Source organism: Cherax quadricarinatus, chromosome 17, assembly GCF_038502225.1.
Source record: "Cherax quadricarinatus isolate ZL_2023a chromosome 17, ASM3850222v1, whole genome shotgun sequence".
Classification (NCBI taxonomy): domain Eukaryota; kingdom Metazoa; phylum Arthropoda; class Malacostraca; order Decapoda; family Parastacidae; genus Cherax; species Cherax quadricarinatus.
Window position 1 is genome coordinate 23,249,400 of NC_091308.1, and position 21,485 is coordinate 23,270,884.

Here is a 21,485-nt window from a genome sequence, read left to right on the forward strand (position 1 = left end):
GGATGTAAATAGCATGCTGAAAATTTCCAGCCAAGACAGGACTCGCAGCAATGGTTTCAAGTTGGAAAAATTCAGATTCAGGAAGGATATAGGAAAGCACTGGTTTGGTAATAGAGTTGTGGATGAGTGGAACAAACTCCCGAGTACAGTTATTCAGGCTAAAACGTTGTGTAGTTTTAAAAATAGGTTAGATAAATACAGGAGTGGGTGTGGGTGGGTGCGAGTTGGACCTGACTAGCTTGTGCTGCTGGGTCTGGTACCGTGCTCCGTCCTTGAGTGGAGGTGACCAGACTGAGTGGGTCATTGGGCTAATCTGGGGGGGTCATTGGTCTAATCTGGGGGGAGGGGGGACATGGACCAGCTCTGCATGGGTCAGTAGGCCTGTTGCAGTGTTCCTTCTTTCTTATGTTCTTAAATGGAAGCAGGAGTAAATTTAAAAACGAAATAGTAAATGCTTCTACCAATGGAAACGTAAAACTAAAAAACTGTATGATGAGTATATCTGTGGAGAAAATTTCTCCAGGAGGGGGGGGTTATCAGCCCCTTTAACCCTGAAACTGTCCAAACGTAGATCTACGTCCACGTGCAGGGGGGCTCCTAACGTTGATCTACGTATTTTTTTACATTCTTTCAAATGGGGAAAATCAAGGTCGGAGCGCTACACACATGAACGTAGATCTACGTTTGGACAGTTTAAGGGTTAAGCCCTTTGAGGGACTTGGCCCTCCAGAGGGGCTGATGGCATTTAGTTTCTTGGTCAACACTTTTAATTAAAAGCATATGACCATGTGCCATGATCATGCTACGTCTTTGCTAGAAAGTGTTGCAACCATAGTGTGGATTAATAAGACAAAATCTATCTCTTACCTTAGTAGGACAATTAAGGAAAATCCTGCACCCACTTTAATACCATGTTAAAGATAGCACAAATTGTTATCTATGCCCAGACAGCAAGAATCAAGCAGTCTGCATTGCTTCATGGTGGAAGTTTGGCAAGCAAGGGAAATATGCTTGATCGACACTTCTTTTGTGTCGGGGGAGACGCCGAGGGCATGCCAGGCCAGTGGAGAGCACCTCGGGCTAGAGTGCTTTAAACCCAGCCAGGGGAAGCGTTAACACCAGGAAAACGAACAAAGAACACTGATCCGCACATTTTTGTGCATACAGGAAAATCCACATTCGTGGTATATTACAGAGAAGTGTGCACAGCTTCCTGTAGTGACATTACTGTGAATTTAAAATGACTGAAAGACAGTGTTGTATACCGAGTGTACCGAGAACTATCTTTATAGACTAGTGCAATGAGACGCCTTTTCTTCAATCAAGTCAACGATATCTGTCGAATGGTGCATACAACACCATAGTTCACACTACAAGAGCAAGGTAAGTTTTGAATTTACTTGTTATGCAGGGGACTGTGCAGGTCTTTTGTCACAAGGCGTTCAAAATCATCCTATAGTCAGCAGTAAGGTGTGGGCTTTTGAGCCCCACACAAATGAGTATTCAAGTCAGTATTCAGTTATTCAACAGAATACTGACAACACCCACTAGGGATAATTAGGCTCATACTTACTTGTTCCCCACAGCCACGTGGTCATAGAACAAATGTCTCATCGGAGGTGTCTATCGTCAGAGGCTGCGATAGGCAGACAGAGAAACAAAGCTTAGTGTCCTCATTATTGATACAGAGTTACTTTATTTGTTCTACAAGTTTATTTAACCATAATCTTGACAAGCCTGACCCAGGGCTGGGCTGTAGAGGTTGGAAATCTCTTTAAAGTCCTTAACCCTTTCACTGTCGAGACCCCTGCTCACAAACTTGCTCTCAGTGTCAAAGAATTTAAAAAAAAAAAATATTTTTTCTTATGAAATAAAGATTATTTTCCCAATGGTAATGACACCAAGAACATGAAATTTGATGGAAAACTTACAGAATTACATTCTCACTAAGTTAGCAGTCTCGGTGATATTTATGAATCGGCGATTTAACCCACTTTGAGCCCTATTTTCAGCCAATTCCTTTGTTTCAGTCAAGCAAACTCATAGCTATTTTGCTAGAACTCCATTTGTTTTATTAACCAAGTACAAGAAACCGCCCATTTACCTATTTCAACTACCCAATAAAGTGATCAGAAATTGGTAATTTGGTCAATTTCATACATGATTTAAGGCCAATTTAACCCTTTCAGGGTCGACAGGCCCTCTCGGACTTGTTCTCAGGATCGGCCAAATTTAAAAAAAAAAAAAAAAAAAATCTTATGAAAAGATAGAATCTTCTCCCGATTATAATGACACCAAAAGTATGAAATTTGATGGTAAACTTACGGAATTATGTTCTCGTGAAGTTAGCGGTCTCGACAATGTTTACGCAGCGGCGATTTTGCCCACTTTGAGCCCTATTTTCGGCCAATTCGTGTACTTATCGACAAAAATCATAACTATTTTGCTAGAACTCCATTTTTTCTATCGAATGAGTACAAGAAACCACCCATTTACCGATTTCAACTATCCAATACAGTGGTCAGAATTTAGCAATTTTGCCAATTTCACACAAATTTCAAAAGATGCCAATTTCCGAATAGGGTTCAGAATAAACAAGAAAGACATTCCTGGCACTAAAATAACATTTCCTCTGTTCATTAGTCATGTCCCCACGCCCCTCTTACATTCTTTTTCTTTCCACTTTGAATTTTTATTCTCACAAAAAAATAGAAGATTTACAGTTATGCAGGCTACTGTATTAGTGTAGAAATGGTATAAATAATATCGGCGCACTTGTGAAAGAATATTAGACTCACCAGTTGAGGTGTATTGGATGCTTGGCATGATTTGTTTACTTTTGAACTTCGGTAAAAATCGAACATTTCTGCTACTTTGAACGGAATTTCAAGGTAGTTTTCTTTGTAAAACCAGTCAAAATCATCTCAATTTCTGTAATGTGTCCTCCATTCTATAAAATAAAACCAGGAAAACGAGAATACAACAATAAATACCATACGAAAATACAGTGCAAAGTCGCTGTTTTAATCCAAAAACAAAGTTTTTTTTTCTCATTACGCACTGTGTGCTGCAGGATTTTTTTTATACTGTGCACACTGACCACAGACCCATTCTTTCATATGTAGGCCTACCAGCTTTCTCTCACTCGATTTGAGGGCACCAGAATTTAGGCGTACTAGTACGTCAAAAACCCTGGGTCGTAAGCCGTACTAGTACATCAGAAACCCTGAAAGGGTTAAAAAAAACAGGGTCTAGAATTAACAATACAAACATTCCTAGCACTAAAATAACATTTTTCTATTCATTAGTCACGTTTCCAGGCCCCTCTTTATTACGCTTGCTTTTCATTTTGAATTTTTATTCACACAAAAAATATAAGATATATTGTTATGCAGACTACTGCATTATAGTAAAAATTATATAAATAATATCAGCACATTTGTCAAAGCATATCAGACCCACCAGTTGACATGTATTGGACAGGTGACGTCATTCTTTTACTCTTGAACATCAGCAAAAATCAAACATTTCCGCTACTTTGAGCTCAATTTCAAGGTACGTATTTTTAGTCCATAAATCTTTCAAAAATCATCTCTATTTCTGTATTATGTCTTCCATTCTATCAAATAAGACCAAGAAAACGAGAATGCAACCATAAATACCACACGAAAATGCACTGCAAAGTCTGCGTTTTAAACCAAAAACATGGTCAGTTTTTTTTCTCACAATATGCACTGAATGCTGCAGGATTTTTTTTTATACTGCACAGTGACCACCAAGACCCATTCCCTCATATGTAGTCCTACCAGCTTTCTTCTGCAAGATTAGAAGTCGCTAGAATTCTGGCGTAATATTACGGTGCCAACACTGGCTTGCAAGCTGTAATATTACAGCACCAACAGTGAAAGGGTTAAATACAATTACAAAAGGTAAAGGTACACACACACACACAAAACAGTCATGATCAGAGAAATCTCACCAACGTGAGGCTTCTTGCAAAATTTTATATAATAATTTTGAGGAAAATAAGTACACCTACCGACTTACGACCTGCTCGCCTTACGACCACTCAACTTACGACCGTGTTTTTATGCCAAATTTCTGGGAAATAAACAACTATTTGTGTTGTACACAGTGTTTATCCTAAACCTTACAGTATAAAATACAGTACTAACAACATAAAAAGTAAAGTAAAACATGAAATACCAAAATAAAACAATAAAATAGTCATTACAAAAATGTTTTGTTGATATTCAGTAGTAAAGTTCAACTTACGACCGGTTTCTCGGAACCGAACTCGGTCGTAAGTCGGATGGTAGGTGTACTATACTCTAGAAATCTTTATAGTTCCAACTTATGATAGTGCCACTTTTACCATTATGTGTCACTAGGTGGCACATAATGTTAAAGAAAATTAACAGGAAAGGTAACCTGAAATTTTGCAGGGAATGAATTGCTGACAAACACTGAAGGCTATTTGAAAATGGGTCTCATTCCACTGTAAACTAAGTTCGGCAACATTTCTCTGGAATGCATCTCAATCAATAAGCATGCATTTCTATATAGTAACTAAATAAAAATCACATAACAAAAATGCATTACTTATGCATTCAATTAAGGTTCAACTGTCAATTATAACAGGTACATTCTTACTCACCGAGAGCTAAGTTACAGAGTCCAGCAGCTGCAAAGCTACATAAAGTAGATGTGCCTTCAGATAACTGGTCTAAGAAAAGGTCAATAATTTTCAGTTTACGAAACCAATGATAGTTGATGGGATCATATGCAAAGTTTGCTAAGTTCGCTAGAACCTGTTCCTTGGCCTCTGTAATGTGGGGAAAAATAAACTTTAAAAATACTGCACAGTATTGATTTCAAATATTTTTCTCGGGTAAAAAATTTTTAGTAATTAAAATTGTCTAGACATTCATTCAACACTTTATAACTGTTACATTATTACACAAGACTTCATGCTGAACCTTTTCCTGTTTACAACTAAATTCATTTTGTCATAAAAACTTTTCTTCACATTTTACAACTCACCTGCTGCTTCACTTTCATTAACAAAATCTTTGGTTCCAATACAGTGCACCCATTTCTAAAAATTACTTCTCTCCTTTAATAGCTAGTAATGCCTTAATTGCAACTTCAAGGTAGATAAACTACCAACCTGATGCTACAAAATCTTCCTAGAAAGTATGTAGTGTATGAGAAGTTTGAGTGGAAAGTATGAAGTTAGAATCAGGGATTGTGTATGTCAGTGTCTGATTATGACCATGCTCTTTGTCTGCCCAGTATCCAGTGCAAAATATGACGACTTGAGGGTGCATAAATCTGTAGTGGAGTGAAGGAGGGGTAGGGGTCATCCTATAAAATGTTGGAGGGAGGGGGTAAAGGTTTTGTATGCGAGGGGCTTGGACACCCACCAGGCATGCGAGAGCTTGTTAGACGGGCAAGTGGAGGCAAGTGGTTTTTACAACTTGACATGCTGTTGGAGTTTGAGCACAATAACATCTTTGAAGGGATTAAGAGAAACTGGTTAGCTGGACTAGCGTCATGGACTAGTGTCACTCTGAAGGAGGGGTGAGAATGTTGCAGTTTGGAGGGGCATCTGAGATATGATGCTGGCATGCCTATCATAAGATAGTGATGGTAAAGCTTTCTTCTTTATTGGATAACCATACATCAGTGGGAGACAGCAAGTTTTAAAAATTTGCACAGTACTATTGTACATATGTCCAACCTCATACTGTATACAAATATGTACTGTGACAACACAAAATGTTAGGAAAAACCCTAACAGAAATACTGTATGCTACATCATTTTTATGTAGGGAAGAGCATATGACAAATTACAGTACATTTAGTGTTAGCTTCCAAGATACTACCACAGTTTTCTGAAGTGATAAATTCACCAACGAGCTCTTTCAAATACTGGGGTCGGTCTACGCCTTTCTTTCCAGAACGTTTTTCAAGTCGTTCATAACTGCTGAACATGTTGCATCACATGGTTCCTAAAAAATAAAAAATGAAAACAATGTAAGAACTTCAACTAGTGCACCAATTTCTCACTAAGCCCTAAATTTCATGATCATTTCTCAAGATATTATTAGTCATGGGAAAGCACTAAACCCCTAGGATTATACAAAGCCTGGGTAATGGCAGGCAACCAGGTTTGATCCAAAAGAAAGGGAAAGGGGATAGCTTTGATTCCTTGGATAAGAGTACTTTACCTGCACTAGGACACCTCTCATAAAAGGGCTATACGGTCGAACCTCGGTTTTCGTATGCCCTAGTTTTTTCTTACAATTTGGTTTTCAAAGACTTTTTTCTCAAAATTTTGTCCCAGTTTTCATACAGTCGAAAATGGTCTGTACCAAACTCATCCGCCTGCCCGCATGACTCGGCCACTCATTTTCCAGAATCGAGCGCCCATACAAAGCATCCTATGTGTTCGTGACTCAGTCTGCTTCTGTTTCTCGTTGAATGAGCATCACCCTGTGCGTTCATCCAAAACATTTTATAATAATCCATTGTTTTTGTGCTTGTTTATCATGTGTGACTGCTAAATAAGCCACCATGGAGCCAAAGAAAGTTCCAAGTGCCAGCCCTTTGATAAATAAGGTGAGAAACATGATAGAATTCAGGAAAGAACTCGTAGAAAAGTGTGAAAGTGGCGTACATGTGGCCAATCTCGCCAGGATGTACAGGAAGTCCGCATCAACGATCAATTCCATCCTGGCAAAGAAAAAAGAAATCAAGGAAGCTGATGTTGCAATAGGGGTAAATGTGCTTACAAAACAGAGATTGCAAACAATCGAAGATGTTCAGTTGTTGTTGGTGTGGATCAACAAAAAAACAGCGGGAGACAGCATTTTGGAAGCAATAATTTTGGAGGCTTCAAGTTTGGACAAACGTGGGGGTCGAAGAATTCGTTGATGAATTCAAGGAGTGCATAGAGGCAGAAGGATTCCTCCCCCCAACAAGTCTTCAATTGCGACAAAACAGGCCTCTTTTGGAAGAAAATGCCAAAGAGGACCTACATCACGCAGGAGGAAAAGGCACTGCCAAGACACAAGCATATGAAATGTATAGGCTAACACTCTTGTTCTCTGGTAACACTAGTGGGGATTTCAAAGTGAAGCCTTTACTGGTGTATCACTCTAAAAATCCCTGAGTGTTCAAGAAAAAAATATCAAGAGTAAATTGTGCGTAATGTAGAAGGCTAACAATAAGGCATGGGTCACGAGACAATTTTTCAACGAGTTGGTCAATGGAGTGTTTGGCCCGAGTGGAAAATCAATTGCCATTCAAGTGCCTCCTGATAACGGACAATGCTCCTGCTCATCCTCCAAGCTTGGAAGACCAATCGTTGAAGGAGTTTAATTTCATCAAGTCTTCAATAAAAGGTAAAAGTGATGCTAAATATTCATTTATCTATTTCATTAGTCAATTATACTTATTTCTCATTGTTTTTGGTATGTAAAACTATAGTTATTCTCTATAAATGTATTTTTTGTTAATAATTTTGCATCTGGAACAGATTAATTGGATTTACATTATTTCTTATGAGAAATACCGCTTCAGTTTTCATACAATTCGGTTTTCGTCAGACTTTTTCCAACGGATTAATCACAAAAACCGAGGTTCCACTGTACATACATACATAATTACTGTACATTTAACCTATCATTACTCCAATAGTCAATTATCAGCACCTATCTACAAAGATCTTAAGGCTCCTATGACAATCGGTGCCATTTACCGAACGCATCATACAAACATCCCATAAATTAAAGACACTAATCACAGACAACCAACTGAACAAGCATCACCTTCTCCCAGCCGAAGACTTTAACAGGAACCTTGGTCTAACAGACGGCTAGCCAGTAACAGATTTCATCAACAATATGAACAACACACTACCCATACCAACTATAACAAAACCAATCAGGCTAACCGAGACTAGTGCAACCATAATTGACCATAAATGGACTAATGTACTAGCCCCCCTTAAATCAGGGATAATCACAGACAGCACTACTAACCACTACCCCACCTTCGTCTTAACAAGCATTGGTAAACAACCACTAGAATACAACAAGGTCTCTTTTAGACTCCATGATGAGGCTTCAATAAGTAACTTCACAACAGATCTAGGTACGACTGACTGGCCTACAGAATTCTCCGACACTAATGGTATCGATGACTGGACAGACATATTTCTAAAAAAACTACTTAGACTATATAACAAACAATGTCCCATAAAAATGAAACAGATTATGAATAAACAGTATGAAAAACAATATAGACAGGGCTTAATAAACAGTTATTGTCAAACAATACGCACTAGTTCTCACCAACCTAATAAGAAAGGTTGAGCAATTGTACGTACTACCTCAGTAGATTCACTGAAACAAGCAGAGATGTAAAAAAGATCTGGAAGACACTCGTATTCTAGGCACCCACAAACTAAAAAAAACTAGGGATATTGTCCTAACTAAACCGAATGAAGCCCAATAACAGCCTATTGATACAGTTAACAAGAAAAATGACTTTGTTCAACCATAGGATCAAATCTCGCCAGTAAAATCCCAGATTCCAATGCCTGAGCAAGTGATTATTTCGACGGGAATTTCCCAGCATCCTCCTACCTTGCACCAATCGAGTCCACAGAAGTCACTACAACTACTAAATCACTTAAAAAAAAACAAGTCAAGAAATCTGGCTCAAGTTCCTCCATTATTGTACAAATGAGCAGCTTATGTTCTCTCACCTGCTATCTGATTACTCTTTAAGAGATCACTAGAAACCAGCACTTTCCCAGCACTACTCAAGATAGCCAGAGTCACACCAATACACAAAGGTGGTGACCCCACAGATGTAAACAACTACAGATCTATCTCAAACTTACCATTGCTATCCAAAATCTTCGAGAAGCTTCTACACAAGAGATTATATTCCTTTATAACAGTGCAAAACATCCTCAACCTCTGCCAATTTGGCTTCAGAAAAAACAAAAGCACTAATGATGCAATTGTAAAAATGCTCAACCTGCTTTACACTGCACTTGAAAAAATGAATTTCCATTAGGATTCTTTACTGACCTAAGAAAAGCATTTGATACAGTAGACCACAGCATCCTACTCCACAAACTTGAGCATTATGGCACGAGGCCACGCACTTACATATTTCAAATCCTACCTAACAGGCAGCAATACATCTCTATTAAGGACATCCTCATCAACAAGACCACTGGATACTGGAGTACCACAGAGAAGTGTCCTAGGTCCCCTGCCTTTCCTCTTATCCCTTTGACTGTTTCGGTCGTACACATACGTCTTACGCGTCACTGTTTCCGACGTATTTATACACGTAAATTCTAGCGGCTTTAAATCAAGTTGGAGAAAGCTGGTAGGCCTACATGAGAGAATAGGTCTGTGTGCTGGGTGTGCACCCTATGAAAAAATCTGGTACTCAGTGGTGCATTGTGGGAATGCCACCTTGGTAGTCCATTTTCACCATGCCTCGCAGTAAGGAGTACCTCACTCCCCGGCGGATAGGAGGTCTTTTGTTCCCCAAGCGATAGCTCTAACAGTGAAGAAAGTGTCAGTGAAAGTGAATTCCATGGTTTTCAAGCGGGTGTGGCCAAAAACAGTGCCCAGGATAATATAATTAGTGACGAAAACCCAGATGACCCACGACCTTCCACCTCTGGTGCTGGGCCAGCTCGTTCACGTTCACCTATACCAAGACAAAAGAGGAAACTATTTGCCCATGTACAAGACTCGGATGTGAGCAGTGATAGTGATTTCAAAGCTACTGAAAGCAGTTCTACTTGCAACAGTGAGGGTGAATATTCCCCAGTGAAGAGGCAGTATGTACGATGTAGCATGCGGTCTGGTAGTGTGTTATATGCTGTTCCAAGGGGGAAGGAGTAAATCTCGAAGCACATCCCGTGGCCCTACACCACGACCTCAACAGAACACATGACCATAACACAAGGCACAGATCACTCTTTGATGTTCCTCGTGTCCATCTCACACTATGCAAAAACTCAATGCACAAAAAAGGCCCTAAAATCTGGAATTCATTACCTGTAAATATAAAAGAAACACTGTCTGTTTATAAATTCAAGTCTTCTCAAAAATCACTCACCCACAACCAAGTAAATACTGAATAATTGTATCTCAAAAATTGTATCTCATAAATGTTTCTCATAATTGTATCTCATAAATGTTTAACATGATACCCAATCAAACTTTGTTATTTTTTAATTACATTACCCAACAGAATACTCCATTCTACTGAATGCATAGCAATACAGTAAATGACCATATGACCTGTCTTTGTGATACTCATTTGTGCTTAATTGTTATCCGTTTACAATAATGTTTTACCACTGAATATATCACTGCTTAGTTAATCTTAAGTTAATTTTAAGCCTGCCCATAATGCACTGCATACAAGGGGCTTTGGCATGTTGCACTTAACTGTATTCATTTGTACTACTCTGTATCATGTTCAAATAAATAAATAAATAAATAAATAAATAAATAAATAAATAAATAAATGGGTATGAATGATGTGAGTGAGGCAGCAGGTGGTGGTGATAGTGATGGTGCCACGAGTCATGTGGCACCAGCAGCGGGCCACGCTACTACCGACGCTGCTGACTCTGCACAACTACAACCAGCCTCACCCAACCCCACACTCCCACAACCTGCACAACCACAACCACGTTTCAATATCCAGAACCCACCAGCAGACCGCATCTGGGATTGGCAGGAAGGTGACGAGTTTGTTCCCAGTCCCCATGACTTTGATGAAACACAAAGTGGAATACGGCTATCGTGTACACTTGGGAACAATGCTACTGAACTGGAATGTTTTCAGTTATTCTTCGATGAACCCCTGATGGACATCATTGTCAGGGAAACCAACACATACTATGAGTACACCATGGCAAATACAATTCTCTCACCAAGATCATGGATACACCAGTGGAAGGACAACTGTGGCAGAGATGTACCTGTTTTTTGCCACAATAATGCTTATGCCACATGTGTATGAGCACACCATCACCACATACTGGGCAACAGAATGCATTATTTCAACCCCAGGTTTTAGTAACATAGGTGTCAATTGTTTTTTGATACTGTTACATATGTTACACTTTTCAGACAAAACAAGGCCTGACGGAAGCGACAGGTTATATAAGATCAGAAATGTGTTATGTACCTGAAACAAAGGAGTTGCATGTATTTTTATCCCTTCAGGAAGCTTGTTATTGACGAGTCTTTGATTTTATTCAAAGGAAGACTCATTCAAGCAATACATACCAAGCAAGGGGAAACACTTTGGTATAAAGTTATTTGTTCTGTGTGATTGCAAAAGTGGTCTCGTTTTGGATATCATTGTGTACACTGGCAGTAATACATTGAGAGATACCAGGAAGTTATTGGGTATCTCTGGTGATGTGGTTAGAACAATGATGGAACCATATCTTGGTAAGGGGCATACAGTGGACCCCCAGCATACGATATTAATCTGTTCCTGAGAGCTCATCGTATGCCAAAATTATCGCAAGGCAAATTAATTTTCCCCATAAGAAATAATGGAAATCAAATTAATCCTTAAAAGACACCCAAAAGTATGAAAAAAAAAAAAGTTTTACCACATGAAATATTAAAGTTTAATGCACACAAACTGAAGACATGCACAGTTAGTAGTACTCTACTAACAATAGAATACATGACACTTACCTTTAATGAAGATCTGGTGATGACTGATGGGATGGGAGGAGGGGAGAGTGTTGAACTTATTGTTTAGAAGGGGAATCCCCTTCCATTAGGGCTTGAGGTATCAAGTCCTTTTCCGGGGTTACTTCCCTTCTTTTAATGCCACTAGGACCAGCTTGAGAGTCACTGGACCTCTGTCGCACAACATATCTGTCCACAGAACTCTGTACCTCTCGTTCCTTCATGATTTGTCTAAAGTGGTTCACAACAATGCCATTGTAATAATCACCAGCACGGCTTGCAATAGCTGTGCGAGGGCGATTTTCATCCATAAACGTTTGCACTTCAAGCCACTTTGACACATTCCCTTAATCTCTTTTTTCAATTCCATACTAATTCTCACCCTTTTTAGCACAGGGATGGCACTAGAAGCTTTCTTGGGGTCCATGGTGACTTATTTTGTAGTTACAAGCACTAAAAACAATGGGATAATGTGAAATGTACCGAATGTATGCATAGATGCAACCGCACTGGCTGGCTTGTGAACACTGGCGCTGAGGCCACACTGGGACGCATCCCAGACGAATCGCACGAGGCGAGTTTTTTAACATGAGGCGAGGCAAATTTTTGTTAAAATGTATTGTATGCTGGATTTAACGTAAGGCGATGCCATGGTGTGCCGAGAGAACCTGACAGACGTGTGGGGCACAGTGCGTGGTAATCATAAACATATGCCAAGGTTCGACGCTGGCACTCACAGAGGTGAGGTGCAGGCCTTTGCTGCCAATGACATCATGGCATTTCAGTGGCATGACAAACGTGATGTCACATTGTTGACATCAGTTCACCAAAACGAAATGGCACACACTGGCAGGCACAATAGAGACCAATGAACCCATTCTAAAACCTGCAGCTGTCATGGACTACAACCTCAATATGCACTTAGTGGACAAATGTGACATGCAGACTGGGTTTGCTGACTGTGTATGCAAGAGTTGTAAGTGGTATATGAAACTTTTTTTCCATCTTCTTGATATTTCCATGCTAAATGTTTATAACATATACAAGTTTGAGGACCAACAACAAACCAAAATATGGTGAATTTTATTTGTTAGTCATCAGACAAATAATCACCAAGTACCAAGTAGCAACACCTGCAATAGACCAGCGCCAACGAAATTACCAACACACGTCATCTCGTTTGAGGCCTGGTGATCACTACCCCATACAACTGCCTCCTACCGCTTTCAAGAAATGTGCTCAGAAGAGGTGTTTTGTATGTGGACATACCACAAAACACCCACAAACACGCAGAGACACTCGTTTTATGTGTGAGGAGTGTCACGTACCACTCTGCATATACAGTAAGGCCCCGCTTTATGGCATTTCGCCTTACGGCATTCTGCTAATACGGCAATGTCAAATTATGACCAAAATTTGCTATACGGCAAGCGGTCTTTCAAATACGGTGCTCCCCACCCGGTTTGTTTACATTTTCTGTGACCACATCTGTTATGTCAGGAAACTTTCCGAAATTTCAAGTGTTTTAAAGTTACTGCATATTTTATATGTACTCTGATAATTATACTTGTGTACCTGTACCTAAATATACTTACACACTGTGCTGGTGTGCAGGTACACATTAAAATCACTAAATCTCTCTCTACTCATGACTCAAATACTATGTAATAATAATCACTCTTGGGCACACTAAATATCTTTACATCAATATAAGCATTTTCATTAATCCATCTATGATATTTTCCTCAAAATTATGTATGAAACCCATTACATAGCATATAAACATGATACATACACTCACAGAATAAAAATTGATGTAAATATGAGATTTGTTTACAAAGCAGCTGTGTAGGTAGTCTGAAGAATTACGTTTTCTCTAGTCAAACTGGGGGATAACTGTACAAAAATATTCTTTTTGTATGCCTTTACTCTATATACTGTACAGCAATTCACGACCCTTGTGGGTTTAGTGCTTTTTATATTATATTATTATTAATAATAATAATAATAATAATAATAATAATAATAATAATAAATAATAATATTATCTTCATTCACTCTAAAAATGGTGTGTTGCTGTTTGTTTATTCTGAACTAACTTGTACAACTTGTACACAATGTACGAGTACATGTATTTGTATTGCGAGGTAATTATTATTAAAATAAAAAAACATTGAGGTAAATGTTTTACAAACTCTTACAAATGGACGTGAATGAACTAAAAGTAGACACATACTAATACGCATTTATTTCGCCTGACCAAGTGATCGTCCACTACCTGTTCAGTTTGTGTTCTTACATTGTCTCAACTCTGTATCTCGTTCTCTCTCTAGTTTACTCTTTCGTTAACTAGTTGGCTCTCATTGACGATGGCGTCTAAGGCTAGCTGTAATAAAAAGAGAAGTCGTAAGCCTCTTGCTTTAACCCTTTCAGGGTCCGTCCCGTAGATCAACGGCTTTACGTTGAGTGTCCAAACCGTAGATCTACGCCAAAATTCTAGCGCCGTCAAATTTAGCGTGAAAACGCTCATAGGCCTACATGTGAGAACGGGTCTGCGTGGTGGGTGTGCGCCATAAACTAAAAATCTAGGCGCCTGCATAGCATTGTGGGAACGCCGGCTCAGTTACCCTTGTTCACCATGCCTCGTCGCAAGTCAGCTCTCACTCCCCAGAAAATTGGGACTCTCCTCTTCCTATCTGATAGTTCTGACACTGATGGAAGTGGAAATGAAGACGAATTCTACGGCTTTGATCAGTTAGTGACCGAAAAGAATGACCAGCATATCGATAATAGTGCAGAAAACCCTGACGATCCTCAACCTTCTACCTCTGGTGTGGGCACTCGTGACTCACGGTCGGTTGTTCCTCATCGCAAGAGAAAACTAATATTTTCGAGTGGCCAGGCCTCTGACTTCAGTAATAATGATGATGATAGTGACGTGGACTGTGATTTTATTGCGCTCGACGATCAATCGAGTAGTGATAGTGAGGAATCATATTCACCAGTGAAGCGTCGGTATGTTCGCCGCCGCATGCGCTCGGGTAGTGTACCCTATGCTGTGCCCAGGGGACGGAGTACATCCCGGAGTACATCCCGTGGCCCAACACCAGTTTTAGGTAGTGATAGTGAGGATGATGTGGCTACACTTGGCATGGATAGACCACAGGCATCAGTGGATGGTGTTAGTGGTGATGGTAGTGGCACCGCCATGCGTGACTCACCAAGCCATGCTGGGACCCATGCTGACTCGTCAGTTCAAGGACAAAGCGGAGCGCCAGCCACCAGCCCACCACAACCACAACCACCTGCACAACCAGCCTATGATGTCCAGTATCCACCAGCAAACTGTATGTGGGATTGGCAGCAAAATCCCAATTTTGTTCCCAAGCCTCACCACTTTGATGATTCTCAAAGTGGAATTCTACCTACTTGTCCCCTTGGAACCACGGCCAATGAACTGGAATTCTTTGAATTATTCTTTGACCAGCCATTGATGGAAATTATTGTCAGGGAAAGTAATAAGTATTTTGAGTACACCATGGCAAATACGATCTTATCACCACAGTCAAGACTACACAGGTGGAAAGAGACGACTGTTGCAGAAATGTACAGTGGACCCCCGGTTAACGATTTTAATCCGTGCAAGAGGGCTCATCGTTATGCGAAATAATCGTTATGCGAATGAATTTTCCCCATAAGAAATAATGGAAATAAAATTAATCCGTGCAAGATGCCCAAAAGTATGAAAAAAATTTTTTTTTACCACATGAAATGTTAATTTTAATACACAGAAACTGAAAAAGGCATGCACAATTAAATGACACTTACTTTTATTGAAGATCTGGTGATGATTGATGGGATGGGAGGAGGGGAGAGCATTATCTTCTTACTGTTTAGAAGGGGAATCCCCTTCCATTAGGACTTGAGGTAGCAAGTCCTTTTCTGGGGTTACTTCCCTTCTTCTTTTAATGCCACTAGGACCAGCTTGAGAGTCACTGGACCTCTGTCGCACAACAAATCTGTCCATAGAGCTCTGTACCTCCCGTTCCTTCAAGACTTTCCTAAAATGGGCCATAACATTGTCATTGAAATAGTCACCAGCACGGCTTGCAACAGCTGTGTCAGGGTGATTTTCATCTATAAAGGTTTGCAGTTCAACCCACTGTGCACACATTTCCTTAATCTTTGAAGTAGGCACAATGGATTCCACAACTGGCATAGGCTTCTCAGGGTTAGCCCCAAACCCTTCAAAATCTTTCTTAATTTCCATACTAATTCTCACCCTTTTTACCACAGGGTTGGCACTAGAAGCTTTCTTGGGGCCCATGGTCACTTATTTTCCAGAAACAGCACCGAAAACACTGTAATAATACGAAATATTCCGAGTGTATGCTTGGATGTTACCGCGGAGGCTGGCTGGTAAACAATGGGACGGCCGGCACATGTGAGGGCACATTGGACGCGTCTCGGACGAAAATCGGTAAGCGGGTTTTTAATCGGTATGCGCGGCAAAAATTTTGCGATAAAAGTAATCGGTATGCGGAAAAATCGCTATGTGATGCCATCGTTATGCGGGGGTCCACTGTATTTGCTGTTTGCAACAATAATGCTTATGCCTCACGTCTATAAGCATAATATAAAAGCATACTGGTCCACAGATTGGCTAATTTCTACCCCAGTCTTCAGTGAAATCATACCAGTGAACAGGTTTATCTTACTCTTACGTATGTTGCACTTCTCTGACAAAACCAGGCTTGACAGAAGTGACAGGTTATACAAGATTAGAAATGTTTTCATGTATCTCAAACAAAAGTTCAGGATATACTTTTATCCATTCAAGAATCTTGTAATTGACGAGTCTTTGATTTTGTTCAAAGGTAGACTGTCATTCAAGCAGTATATACCAAGCAAGAGGAAACGCTTTGGTATAAAACTGTTTGTCCTCTGTGATTGTGACAGTGGCCTGGTGTTGGATATTGTTGTACAGTGGACCCCCGGTTAACGATATTTTTTCACTCCAGAAGTATGTTCAGGTGCCAGTACTGACCGAATTTGTTCCCATAAGGAATATTGTGAAGTAGATTAGTCCATTTCAGACTCCCAAACATACACGTACAAATGCACTTACATAAATACACTTACATAATTGGTCGCATTTGGAGGTGATCGTTATGCGGGGGTCCACTGTATACACGGGTAGTAAAACATTGAAAGATACCAAGATGTTATTGGGTATCTCAGGTGACGTAGTGAGAAACATGATGGCACCTTATCTTGGTAAGGGGCATACATTATATACCGATAACTGGTACACAAGCCCATTACTCAGTGATTTCATGCGAGTGAACAAGACAGATGTGTGTGGCACAGTGCGTTCTAATCGTAAACATATGCCCAGGCTCAACGCAGGTGCTCGTGGTGATGATGTGCAGGTGTTTACTGCCAATGACATCATGGCATTACGGTGGCATGACAAACGAGATGTCACATTGTTGACAACCATTCACCGTAATGAAATGCAAGACGGTGGCAAAGTTGATCGAGTGACTAATGAACATATTCGAAAACCAGTGTCAGTGATTGATTATACACAAAACATGCGCTTGGTTGACAAGTGTGACATGCAGATTGGTTTTGTTGACTGTGTTCGTAAGAGTTACAAGTGGTACATGAAACTTTTCTTCCATCTCATGGACATTTCAATGCTCAATGCATATAATATGTACCAAATAAAGACTGGCAACAGACCACTGTATGGTGAATTTTGTTTGTTGTCAAACAACTCATAATGAAGTACCAGGTAGCAACACCTGCTATACAACATGGTCCTCAAATTCCTCAGGATATACCCAAGCGTTTGAGGAGAGAAGGTGATCATTTCATAATACAGCTTCCTTCAACTCAGAAGAAATTTGCTCAGAAGAGATGCATTGTCTGTGCACAAACAAAACGACGGCAACAAAGACGCAAAGACACTCGGTTTATGTGTGAGGAATGTAAGGTGCCTCTGTGCATGGTGCCTTGTTTCAAGGAGTTCCACAAGCTCCAGCAGTTCTAAAACCATGTCCAGTGATTGTAAATATATGATAGAACATTAGTATTATACAATATTTGTGCATGTTTATTGTAATAAACAACAGTGGTAAACAATAATATGATAATAACTTCAGTGCGGTTATTGTGTTCAATACAGTGAGTTTATATATATACATTATATACAGTATTGGTCTCTCAGGCCCCAAATGTTAGTAGGAATAGAAAAAAAATTGGGAAAGAAAAGAAAAAACAACTAAAACCACAAAATAATGTAATGCGAGTATGTGGAATTCGTCGATGTTGCCGCCACCACATCATTTTTGACAAACTTCTTGGCACTGTATCTTGGTAAGTATTGATCAGATTTTTTTTTTTGTCTTATTACCTTCACAAAAATATGCTCTTTAATTCTGTAAGAAAAAATAATTTTTTTTTTTTTTTCAAAATTTCTTGGACACTGGAGCACCACTTCAGATTTTGGCCTTGGACCCTGAAAGGGTTAAGTGCCAAGTTAGAGGATGATGGTGTGCCATTCTGATTTTATTCAATAAACACCCTGCCACTAACCTCTCACACATTAATATTAATATTTTAAGGTAAGTAATAAGTGTACTCTGTGTGTATCTTAACCTTTTATTGTGTTTTTAATGCCTATTTCTATTGCTAATACAAGTTAGTGTAAACTTGTTGTCTGGCATTTATTGCATATTTTATGTGTGCTCTGATAATAATACTTGTGGAGCTGTGTGGTAGCCGGGTGGAGGGACGTTTTCTCTGTTCAGCCATCAGAGAAAACATGTATGAATCTGCGTTTGGCACAGCCACTCCCTCACTCCGCTTTTGTTTACAATTTTCGGCATGAATTATTCATTACTTCTACCTTCGTTTATGATGGCATCTAAAGGTAGTTAGAAATTATTAAATTCAGTGAACAAGGCATGTCGATGTTAATAATATGGCTCTGGGCCACAGTGTAGGTAGCCGGTAGGTGTAGCCCAGGCGGGCTACACCTACCGGCTACCTACACTGACTTCCTACAAATAAATACTACTCGCCTCTCTTCCTAAACATATTAAGACTACACATATTTTAAGGTAAATAATGAGCGTACTGTATGTGTATTTTACCTCTCTGGGATGTTTTAAATATCGTATATTAACCCTTTGACTGTTCTGGTCGTATATATACGTCTTACGAGCCAGTGTTTCAGACATATATATACTCAATAATTCTAGCGGCTTCAAATCAAGTGGAAGAAAGCTGGTAGGCCCACATGTGAGAGAATGGGTCTGTGTGGTTAGTGTGCACCACATAAAAATCCTGCAACAGTGCATAATGAGAAAAAAACTGATCGTTTTTTCGGATTAAAACGCCGACTTTGAGGTGTATTTTCGTATAGTATTTATCAATGTATTTGTGTTTTCATGGTCTTAGGTGATAAAATGGAAAACGTATTACAGAAATAGAGATGATTTTCATTACTTTGACGATGAAAACGACCTTGAAACTGAGCTCAAAGTAGCGGAAATGTTCGATTTTTACCAATGTTCAGGAGTAAACAAATCACACCACACGTCCAATATACGTCAGCTGGGGAGTCTAATATTCTTTCACTAGTGCACCGATATTATTTATACCATTTTTACAATAATGCAGTAGTCTGCATAACAGTAAATTTTGTATTTTTTTGTATTAATAAAAAATCAAAATAGAAAGCAATAATAATATAAGAGGGGCCTAGAGATGTGACTAATGAACAGAGGATATGTTATTTTAGTGCCAAGAATGTCTACCTTGTTTATTCTGGACCCTATTTTGAAATTGGCATCTTTTTTAGTTTGCGTGAAACTGGCCAAATTGTCAATTTCTGACCACAATATTGGGTAGTCCAAATTGGTAAATGGGAGGTTTCTTGTACTCGGCTGATAGATAAAATGGAGTTCTAAAGAAATAGCTATGAGTTTGGTCAACTGGAACAACGGAATTGGCTGAAAATAGGGCTCAAATTCGGTGAAATCGCCGATGTGCACATGTCCCGCTAACTCCGCGGGAGCGTAATTCCATGAGTTTTCGACCAAATTTCGAACTTTTGGTGTCATTACCATCGGGAAAACATTCTGTTATTTCATAAGAAAAAATAATTTTTTTTTTTTCAAAAATTTAGCGACATAGAATGACAGTTTCAGAAAGGGGCCTGAAACAGTCAAAGGGTTAAGTATGAGATGGGGAGCCAGTGCTACCTACACCTGGGCTACCTGCACCTGACTTCCTACAAATAAGTACTAATCACCTCTCTCCCTACATTAAGATTACAAATACTTTAAGATAAGTAATGAATTTACTGTGAATGTATTTTACTTTGTGTGTTTTTAATGCCTAGTTCTATTACTAACTTAATATAATTTAGTGTAAACTTGTTGTCTGGCATTTATATGCATTTATAAATGGAAAAAAATGGCGTTCTGCCTTCCAGCAACGTCTGCTTTCCGGCGACAGCCTGGAACCTAACCCACAGTATAAGTGCGGCCCTACTGTACCCATGTTTCAAAGAGTTCCACAAGCTGCAGCAGTTCTAGGAAAGTGTTCAGTGACTGTATATATGTATATATATATACACCTACCATCCGACTTACAACCTGCTCGACTTACAACCACTCGACTTACGACCGTGTTTTTTAGGCCAAATTTCTGGGAAATAAACAACTATTTGTGCTGTACACAGTGTTTATCCTAAACCTTACAGTATAAAATACAGTACTAACAACATAAAAAGTAAAGTAAAACATTAAAATACCAAAATAAAACAATAAAATAAAGTCATTACAAAAATGTTTTGTTGATATTCAGTAGTAAAGTTCGACTTACGACCATTTCAACTTACGACCGGTTTCTCGGAACCGAACTCTGTCGTAAGTCGGATGGTAGGTGTATTATGGAACAATAGTAATAAACAATGTTTTGTATTGTTTATTTGTGTAAACAAGTTTTGTACATAATCTAGTAGTGATCATGTTTGTTCGGTTATTGTGTTGTAAACAATGAGTGTATATTTGAACAATGCACCTTACTTTGGTCTCACAGGCCACATAAATTACTTAGAAAAGAAAAATATTGGAAAATACAAGAAACCTTCAAATTAGTGTAAATAAAAGAATACCGGGTGGGCGGCATTCACCGCTGTTGCCATACGTAACTCATTTTCTGCCAACTTTGCACCTCTGTATCTCGGTAAGTACTGATGGCAAAAAAAAAATTTTAGTCTTAAAACACTCAGTAAAATAATCCTAACATTTTGGAAAGAAATTTTTTTTTTTTTTTCAAATATTTTGCAACATAGAATGACAGTTTCAGAAAGGGGCCTGCGACAGTCAAAGGGCTATACATCAATGATCTACCTACCGTTTCACAGCTCCTTAAGCCAATTCTCTTTGCTGACGATACAACATATGTCAAATCCCACCCTAATCTTGCCTCACTTAACACTATTGTCAACGAAGAACTAGTGAAAATATTGACCTGGAACTAGTGAAAATATTGACCTGGATGACTGCTAATAAATTTACACTTAATACTGACATAACCTACATTCTGCTTGAGAATTGAACAGATACTGCTCAGCTGAACATAATGATTGACAACATTCCTATTGCTAGACATAATGAGTGCAAATTCCTGGGCCTGCACCTG

General features: G+C 39.2%; 1 protein-coding gene across 3 annotated transcripts in view; it reads right to left on the bottom strand.

The window, feature by feature from the left end:
* The window catches only part of LOC128686366 (armadillo repeat-containing protein 7), a 40,147-nt gene that overhangs the window by 6,168 nt on the left and 12,494 nt on the right, over positions 1–21,485 (bottom strand). For all 3 annotated transcript variants that reach the window (XM_070085868.1, XM_070085870.1, XM_070085869.1), the window contains exons 2-3: positions 5,889–6,014; positions 4,658–4,825 (exon numbers count right to left, since the gene is read on the bottom strand). In XM_070085868.1, the coding sequence (XP_069941969.1) occupies positions 4,658–4,825; positions 5,889–5,997 (277 nt within the window). In that variant the 5' untranslated portion in view covers positions 5,998–6,014. The remainder of the gene's footprint in view (positions 1–4,657; positions 4,826–5,888; positions 6,015–21,485) is intronic.